Source organism: Ziziphus jujuba, chromosome 4 (genome assembly GCF_031755915.1).
Source record: "Ziziphus jujuba cultivar Dongzao chromosome 4, ASM3175591v1".
Classification (NCBI taxonomy): domain Eukaryota; kingdom Viridiplantae; phylum Streptophyta; class Magnoliopsida; order Rosales; family Rhamnaceae; genus Ziziphus; species Ziziphus jujuba.
This window is the reverse complement of record NC_083382.1, coordinates 11143960-11153594: the sequence shown is the minus strand read 5'-3', so window position 1 is coordinate 11153594 and position 9635 is coordinate 11143960. Positions and strand designations below refer to the sequence as shown.

Here is a 9635-nt window from a genome sequence, read left to right as displayed (position 1 = left end):
TGACATTTGAGCATAATATATGTGGCGGGGTGTTCTATAAGTCGAATAAATTTTTATATTTTATTTGTTTGTGTGTTTTTTAGTCCCTTAGAATAAAACAATGAGTCAAAGCACTATTACAGATCCAAATCCTTTTGGAAATCCGGTCACAGTTGCAGACCGAGGAATTGAATTATTTCAAAAAATCATTGAACTGATCAACGAGAAAGAACCTCTCATACATCCATAAGTTAGTATTTTCATCACATTTAATTTTTTTTTTGTTTATTTACTTATTTTTTAATTGTTTATTCTATCGTTGCAGAACATTGGGCATGCGGCTGTAGGGGCTACTCATAGTTTAAACATGTGCACGATGTTGGAGAAAGCGAAACAACGCAAGAAAATACATCAGGCAACAATAGCAATGCTGAGTCAAATGTCTTCAAATAAAGGTCGATCCCTGCAAATTTTGGCTGGACTGCCTCAGAACCAACCAGCAAATGATCCAGGACATTGGCCTGGAGATGTGCAAGAGGTTTGGCAAGAGGTTGGTCAAGGAACTGGGATAGAGACTGGGCAAGGAGCTGGGCCAGGAGCTGAAAGACTTGGTTGAGTGCTTGGACAGTATGAGGTAATTCCATGAGAGGGGGATGGAGCTGGGCAAAAGGCTAGGCAAAGGGGCAGGGGAAGGAGCTGGACGAGGAGCTTGGCCAGGGTTTGCAAGACATTACTTTGCCCTCGGACAACATGAGGTTATTCCGTCTGTTTGGGGGGGGGGGGTGTGGTGTTGGGTAAAAAGTTAAACCATGGGTTGGGCAAGGAGCTGGGTATTGGATAGGGGATGAAGTATTTGACTGGACGCTGGGACAGCATGAGGCGAGTTTGTGGGTGGTGCACGGAGTTGGGCATGAAGCTGGTCAAAGAGCTTAGCAAAAGGCTCGGTAAGGAGCTGGGCATGGATCTAGCCATGGAGCTAAGGAAGGAGCTGGGGAAGGGGTTGGGAAAAGAGCTGAGCTAGGGGCTGTAGGACTTCACTGTGCGCTTGGACAGTATGAGGTGAATTATAATCAGATGACTATATGTCATGCTGATGCCGTGCAAAGAATAAGTTAGATTTTGGATGTGATTCCTGCTACATAACTGTCGAACCTGCCTGAACCAGTTAGTAAAAATGCCAATTATGTTATTATTTCATTTTTTACTTCATTTTGCTAACTTATTTTGCAACTTTTTTTTTTTAATTTGTTGTTACAGATATTTCAAATTACAATTGAAGTTTATAATCACTTGCAAAATATTCTAGGGGAATACAATAATGCATGGACGGAAGCTGAATAACAAATTGCATCATTGTTACTGCTGAATGAAATGCTGATGGATCAACTACAGCTTGAAATGTACTAGCACAAAATGTCCAGTTTTGACATTGACTTGGACCTGTTATATTAATTATCAAAACAGAAACCACTAAAATCAAGTAAAATACAGGAATAAATGTTCCATTAATTAATTTTCCATAATGAATGATTTCATGGAAAGATTTATAACGTAAGTTTTGCTTAACAAAAATGAGTTATGAAAATAAAAGCATATACCAGATTATATTCTATTTTTGTCCAGATCCTTTTATCCTTTTCTATTCTATTCCCTGTTTTTTCTGCTCGATTGCTAGTTTTCTTTTGGATTTTCTTTCAAAAGACTGTAAATGCCTGTTTGGGTTTTTTTATCCTATTTATTCTTTTTGTTTTGGGGCTGAAATTATCCTATTGATTCTTGTGCATTGTTACACAGTTTCCTAAAAATTGACTTTCTAAATCTTTATTGGCTGGTTCTTGTATGTCCTGTGCAATTTGAGTATATTATATATGGCGGGGTACTCTAGAAATCGAATATTTTTTTATATTTTATTTTAGTCGTGTGTTTTGCAGTCCCTTAGAATAAAACAATGAGTCAAAGCAGTACTACGGGTCCAAACCCTTTTGGAAATCCAGTCACAGTCGGAGACTGAGGACTTGGATTATTTCAAAAAATCGTTGAATTGGTCAACGAGAAGGAGCCTCTCATACATCCACAAGTTAGTATTTTCATCTCATTTAATTTCCTTTTTGTTTATTCTATCGTTACAGATCATTAAACATGTGCACGATGTTGGAGAAAGCGAAACAAAGTAATAAAATACATCAGGCAACAATAGCAATGCCGAGTCAAATGTCATCAAAAGAAGGTCGATTGCTGCAAATTTTGGCTGGACTGCCTCAGAACCAACCAGCAGATGAACCAGCACAACGGTCAGGAGATGTGTAAGAGGTTTGGCAAGAGGCTGGTCAAGGAGCTGGGCCAAGGACTGGGCAACGAGTTGGGTCAGGGGTTGAAGGACTTGACTGGGTGCTTGGACAGCATGAGGCAATTCCGTGGGAGGCGCATGGAGCTGGCCATGGAGCTGGGCAAGGGGCTGGACATGGAGCTCGTCATGAAGCTAGAGAAGGAGCTGGGCAAGATGCTGGGCGAGGGGCTGGGCAAGGAACTGGGCTAGGGACAGTAGAACTTGACTGTGCGCTTGGACAGCATGAGACGAATTATAATCAGATGACGATATGTGGTGACTATGCCATGCAAAGAATAAGATTTTGGATGTGATTCTTGCTACATAACTGTCGGACCTACTTGATCCGGTTAGTAAAAATATCAATTATGTTATTATGTCATTTTTTACTTTGTTTTCTTAATTTATTTTGTAATTTTTTCTTTAATTTATCGTAACAGATGTTTCAAATTACAATACAAGTTTATAACCACTTGCAAAAAATTCTGGGGGAATACAATAATGCATGGACGGAAGTTGAACAACAAATTGCATCATTATTGCTGCTGAATGAAACTCTGATGGATTAACCACATCTTGAAATGTTACTCGCACAAAATGTCCAGTTTTGAGATTGACTTGGAATTGCTATATTAATTATCAGAACAGAAACAACTAAGATCAAGTAAAATACAGGAATAAATGTTCCACTAATTAATTTTCAATAATAAATGATTTCATGGAAAGATTTATAACGTTAGTTTTTCTTAACAAAAATGAGTTATGAAAATAAACACATATATCAGATTATATTCCATTTTTGTCCAGATCTTTTTACCCTTTTCTATTCTATTCCCCGTCTTTTCTACTCTGTTGCTTGTTTTCTTTTGGATTCTCTTTCAAAAGACTCTAAACGCCTGTTTGGGAATTTTTATCCTATTTATTCTTTTTTTGGGGCTGAAATTATCCTATTCATTCTTGTGCACAGTTTCTTAGAAATTGACTTTTTAAATCTTAATTGGCTGGTTCTTGTATATCCTGTACAGTTTGAGCATATTATATGTGGCGGGGTACTCTAGAAATCGAATAATTTTTTATATTTTATTTAGTCGTGCATTTTGCAGTCCCTTAGAATAAAACAATGAGTCAAAGCAGTATTACGGGTCCAAACCCTTTTGAAAATCCGGTCACAGTCGCAGGCTGAGGACTTGAATTATTTCAAAAAATCGTTGAACTGGTCTACGAGAAAGAGCTTCTCATACATCCACAAGTTAGTATTTTCATCTCATTTAATTTCCTTTTTGTTTTTTTATTTGTTTATTCTATCGTTACAGATCATTGGGCATGCGGCTGTCAAGGCTACTCATATTTTAAACATGTACACAATGTTGGAGAAAGCGAAACAACGCAATAAAATACATCAGGCAACAATAGCGATGCTGAGTTAAATGTGATCAAAAGAAGGTCGATTGCTATAAATTTTGGCTGGACTGCCTCAGAACCAACCAGCAGATGATCCAGCACATTGGTCAGGAGATGTGCAAAAGGGTTGGCAAGAGGCTTTTCAAGGAGCTGGTCCAAGGACTGGGCAACAAGTTGGGCCAGGGGTTGAAGCACTTGACTGGGTGCTTGGACAGTATGAGGCAATTCCGTGGGAGGGGCATGGAGCTGGGACAAAGGCTGGGCTAGGAGCTGGGCAAGGGGCTGGGCATGGAGCTCGTCGTGGAGCTAGAGAAGGAGCTGGGCAAGATGCTAGGCGAGGGGCTGGGCAAGGAGCTGGGCTAGGGACTGTAGGACTTGACTGTGCGCTTTGACAGCATGAGGCGAATTATAATCAGATGACGATATATGGTGACTATGTCATGCAAAGAATAAATCAGATTTTTGATGTGATTCTTGCTACATAACTGTCGGACCTACTTGATCCGGTTAGTAAAAATGTCAATTATGTTATTATTTCATTTTTTACTTTGTTTTCTTAATTTATTTTGAAATTTTTTCTTTAATTTGTTGTAATAGATGTTTCAAATTACAATACAAGTTTATAACCACTTGCAAAAAATTCTGGGGGAATACAATAATGCATGGACGAAAGTTGAACAGCAAATTGCATCCTTATTGCTGCCAAATGAAACTCTGATGGATTAACCACATCTTGAAGTGTTACTCGCACAAAATGTCCAGTTTTGAGATTGACTTGGAATTACTATATTAATTATCAGAACAGAAATAACTAAGATCAAGTAAAATACAGGAACAAATGTTCCACTAATTAATTTTCAATAATAAATGATTTCATGGAAAGATTTATAACGTTAGTTTTTCTTAACAAAAATGAGTTATGAAAATAAACGCATATATCAGACTATATTCTATCTTTGTGCAGATCTTTTTACCCTTTTCTATTCTGTTCCCTGTCTTTTCTACTCTGTTGCGTGTTTTCTTTTGGATTCTCTTTCAAAAGACTCTAAACGCCTATTTGGGATTTTTTATCCTATTTATTCTTTTTTTTTTTGGGCTGAAATTATCCTATTCATTCTTGTGCATTGTTACACAGTTTCTTAGAAATTGACTTTTTAAATCTTTATTGGCTGGTTCTGGTATATCCTGTACAGTTTGAGCATATTACATGTGGCGTGGTACTCTAGAAATCGAATAATTTTTTATATTTTATTTGGTCGTGCGTTTGGCAATCCCTTAGAATAAAACAATAAGTCAAAGCAGTATTATGGGTCCAAACCCTTTTGGAAATTCGGTCACAGTCGCAGGCTGAGGACTTGGATTATTTCAAAAAATCGTTGAATTGGTCAATGAGAAAGAGCCTCTCATACATCTATAAGTTAGTATTTTCATCTCATGTAATTTCCTTTTTGTTTATTTATTTATTTTTTATTTGTTTATTCTATCATTACAGATCATTGGGCATGCGGCTGTCGAAGCTACTCATATTTTAAATAGGTGCACGATGTTGGAGAAATCAAAACAACGCAATAAAATACATCAGGCAACAATAGCGATGCTGAGTCAAGTGTCATCAAAAGAAGATCGATTGCTGCAAATTTTGGCTGGACTGCTTCAGAACCAACCAGCAGATGATCTAGCACATTGGTTAGGAGATGTGCAAGAGGTTTGACAAGAGGCTGTTCAAGGAGCTGGGCGACGAGTTGGGCCAGGGGTTGAAGCACTTGACTGGGTGCTTGGACGACATGAGGCAATTCCGTGGGAGGGGCATGGAGCTGGCCCTAGAACTGGGCAAGAGGCTGGGCAAGTAACTGGGCGAGGGGCTGGGCATGGAGCTCGGCATGGAGCTAGAGAAGGAGCTGGGCAAGATGCTGGACGAGGGGCTGGGCAAGGAGCTGGGCTGGGGGCTGTAGGAGTTAATTGTGCGCATGAACAGCATAAGGCAAACTATAATCCGATGGCGGTATGTCTTGACGATGCCATGCAAAGAATAAATCAGATTTTGGATGAGATTCTTGCTACATAACTGTCGGAGCTGCTTGGTCCGGTTAGTAAAAATGTAAATTATGTTATTATTTCATTTTTTATGTTTTTTTCTTAATTTATTTTGAAATTTTTTTTTTAATTTGTTGTAATAGATATTTCAAATTACAATTCAAGTTCATAATCACTTGCAAAAAATTCTGGCGGAATACCATAATGCGTGGACGGAAGCTGAACAACAAATTACATCATTATTGCTGCTGAATGAAACTCTGATGGATTAACTACATCTTGAAATGTTACTGTCAAAAAATGCGCAGTTTTGAGATTGACTTGGAACTGTTATATTAATTATCAGAACATAAACAACTAAGATCAAGTAAAATACAGGAATGAATGTTCCACTAATTAATTTTCAATAATAAATGGTTTCATGGAAAGATTTATAATGCTAGTTCTTCTTTACAAAAATGAGTTATAAAAATAAAAGCATATATCAGATTATATTCTACTTTTGTCCAGATCTTTTTACCCTTTTCAATTCTATTCCCCATTTTTTTCTGCTCTATTGCTAGTTTTCTTATGGATTCCTTTCAAAGGACTGTAAATGCCTGTTTTGGTTTTTTTATCCTACTTTATTTGTTTATTATATCGTTACAGATCATTGAGCTTGCGGTTGTCGGGGCTACTCGTATTTTAAACATGTGCACGATGTTGGAGAAAGCGAAACAACGCAATAAAATACATCAGGCAACAATAGCAATGCTGAGTAAAATGTCATCAAAAGAAGGTCAATTGCTGCAAATTTTGGCTGGACTGCCTTAGAACCAACCAGCAGATGATCCAACGCATTGGTCAGGAGATGTGCAAGAGGTTTGCCAAATTGCTGGTCAAGGAGCTGGGCCAAGGACTAGGCAACGAGTTGGGCCAGGGGTTGAAGGACTTGACTGGGTGCTTGGACAGCATGAGGCAATTCCGTGGGAGGGGCATGGAGCTGGCCATGGAGCTGGGACAGAGGCTAGGCCAGGAGCTGGGCAAGAAACTGGGCATGGAGCTCGGCATGAAACTAGAGAAGGCGCTGGGCAAGATGCTGGGTGAGGGACTGGGGAACGAGCTGGGCTAGGGGCTGTAGAACTTGACTGTGCGCTTAGACAGCATGAGGCGAATTATAATCAGATGACGATATGTTGTGACTATGCCATGCAAAGAATAAATCAGATTTTTATGTGATTCTTGCTACATAACTGTCGGACCTGCTTGATCCGGTTAGAAAAAATATCAATTATGTTATTATTTCATTTTTTACTTTGTTTTCTTAATTTATTTTGGAATTTTTTTTTAATTTGTTGTAACAGATATTTCAAATTACAATTCAAGTTCATAACCACTTGCAAAAAATTCTAGGGGAATACAATAATGCATGGACGGAAGCTGAACAACAAATTTCATCATTATTGCTGCTGAATGAAACTCTAATGGATTAACTACATCTTGAAATGTTACTCGCACAAAATGTCCAATTTTGAAATTGACTTGGAACTGTTATATTAATTATCGTAACCGAAACAACTATGATCAAGTAAAATACGGGAATAAATGTTCCACTAATTAATTTTCAATAATAAATGGTTTCATGGAAAGATTTATAATGCTAGTTTTTCTTTACAAAAATGAGTTATGAAAATAAAAGCATATATCAGATTATATTCTACTTTTGTCCAGATCATTTTACCCTTTTCTGTTCTATTCCTCGTTTTGTTCTGCTCTGTTGCTAGTTTTCCTTCGGATTCCTTTCAAATGACTGTAAACGCCTGTTTGGGTTTTTTTATCCTATTTTATTTGCTTATTCTATCGTTACAGATCATTGGGGATGCGGTTGTCGGGGCTACTCATATTTTAAACATGTGCACGATGTTGGAGAAAGCGAAACAACGCAATAAAATACATCAGGCAACAATAGCAATGCTGAGGCAAATGTCATCAGAAGAAGGTCGATTGCTGCAAATTTTGGCTGGACTGCCTGGAACCAACCAAAAGATGATCCAGCACATTGGTCAGAAGATCTGCAAGAGGTTTGGCAAGAGGCTGGTCGATGAGCTGGGCCAAGGACTAGGCAACGAGTTGGGCCAGGGGTTGAAGGACTTGACTGGGTGATTGGACAGCATGAGGCAATTCCGTGGGAAGGGCATGGAGCTGGAAATGGAGCTGGGACAGAGGTTGGGCCAGGAGTTGGGCAAGGTGCTCGGCATGGAGCTAGAGATGGAACTGGGCAAAATGCTGGGCAAGGGGCTGGGCAAGGAGCTGGGTTAGGGGCTGTAGGACTTGACTGTGCGCTTGGACAGCATGAGGCAAATTATAATCAGATGATGATATGTCGTGACTATGCCATGTAAAGAATAAATCAGATTTTGGATGTGATTCTTGCAACATAACTGTAGGACCTGCTTGATCCGGTTAGTAAAAATGTTAATTATGTTATTATTTCATTTTTTACCTTGTTTTCTTAATTTATTTTGTAATTTGTTTTTTAATTTGTTGCAACGGATATTTCAAATTACAGTTCAAGTTCATAACCACTTGCTAAATATTCTGGGGGAATACAATAATGTATGGACGGAAGCTGAACAATAAATTGTATCATTATTGCTGCTGAATGAAATTCTGATGGATTAACTACATCTTGAAATGTTATTCGCATAAAATGTCCAGTTTTGAAATTGACTTGGAACTGTTATATTAATTATCATAACAGAAACAACTAAGATCAAGTAAAATACAGGAATAAATGTTCCACTAATTAATTTTCAATAATGAATGGTTTATAATGCTAGTTTTTCTTTACAAAAATGAGTTATGAAAATAAAAGCATATATCAGATTATATTCTACTTTTGTCCAGATCATTTTACCCTTTTCTATTCTATTCCCCGTTTTTTTCTGCTCTGTTGCTAGTTTTCTTTTGGATTCCTTTCAAATGACTGTAAATTCCTGTTTTGGGTTTTTTTATCCTATTTTATTTATTTATTCTATCTTTACAGATCATTGAGGATGTGGTTGTCGGGGCTACTCATATTTTAAACATGTGCACGATGTTGGAGAAAGCGAAACAATGCAAGAAAACAAATCAGGCAACAATAGCAATGCTGAGTAAAATGTCATCAAAAGAAGGTCGATTGCTGCAAATTTTGGCTGGACTGCCTAAGAACCAACCAGAAGATGGTCTAGCACATTGGCCAGGAGATGTGCAACGAGTTGGGCCAAGGGTTGAAGGACTTGACTGGGTGCTTGAACGACATGAGGCAATTCCGTGGGAGAGGCATGGAGCTAGCTGTAGAGCTGGGCTAGAGGCTGGGCAAGGAACTGGGCAAGGGGCTGGGCATGGAGCTCTACATGGAGCTAGAGAAGGAGCTGGGCAAGATCTTGGCGAGGGGCTGGGCAAGGAGCTGGGCTAGGGGCTGTAGGACTTGACTGTGCGCTTAAACAGCATGAGGCAAACTATAATCAGATGACGACATGTCGTGACGATGCCATGCAAAGAATAAATCGGATTTTGGATGTGATTCTAACTACGTAACTGTCGGACCTACTTGATCCGGTTAGGAAAAATGTCAATTATATTATTATTTCATTTTTTACTTTGTTTTCTTAATTTAGTTTGTAATTTTTTCTTTAATTTGTTGTACCAGATATTTCAAATTACAATTCAAGTTTATAACCACTTGCAAAAAATTCTGGGGAAATACAATAATGCATGAACGGAAGCTGAACAACAAATTGCATCGTTATTGCTGCTGAATGAAACTCTAATGGATTAACTACATCTTGAAATGTTACACGCACAAAATGTCCAGTTTTGAGATTGACCAGGAACTGCTATATTAATTATCAGAATCGAAACAACTAAGATC

General features: G+C 38.2%; 2 protein-coding genes across 2 annotated transcripts; both read left to right on the top strand.

The window, feature by feature from the left end:
- The first annotated feature begins 5300 nt into the window (after positions 1 to 5300).
- LOC132803530 (uncharacterized) lies at positions 5301 to 6826 on the top strand. The gene is made up of 4 exons (XM_060816737.1): positions 5301 to 5411; positions 5511 to 5708; positions 6389 to 6478; positions 6554 to 6826. The coding sequence occupies exons 1-4, from the start codon at positions 5301 to 5303 to the stop codon at positions 6824 to 6826; spliced, it is 672 nt and encodes a 223-aa protein (XP_060672720.1).
- Positions 6827 to 7639: 813 nt separating this feature from the next.
- LOC107433874 (uncharacterized) lies at positions 7640 to 9179 on the top strand. The gene is made up of 4 exons (XM_060816736.1): positions 7640 to 7816; positions 7891 to 8076; positions 8167 to 8181; positions 8766 to 9179. Exons 1-4 carry the CDS (start codon positions 7640 to 7642, stop codon positions 9177 to 9179), a joined length of 792 nt encoding a protein of 263 aa, XP_060672719.1.
- Positions 9180 to 9635: the final 456 nt, after the last annotated feature.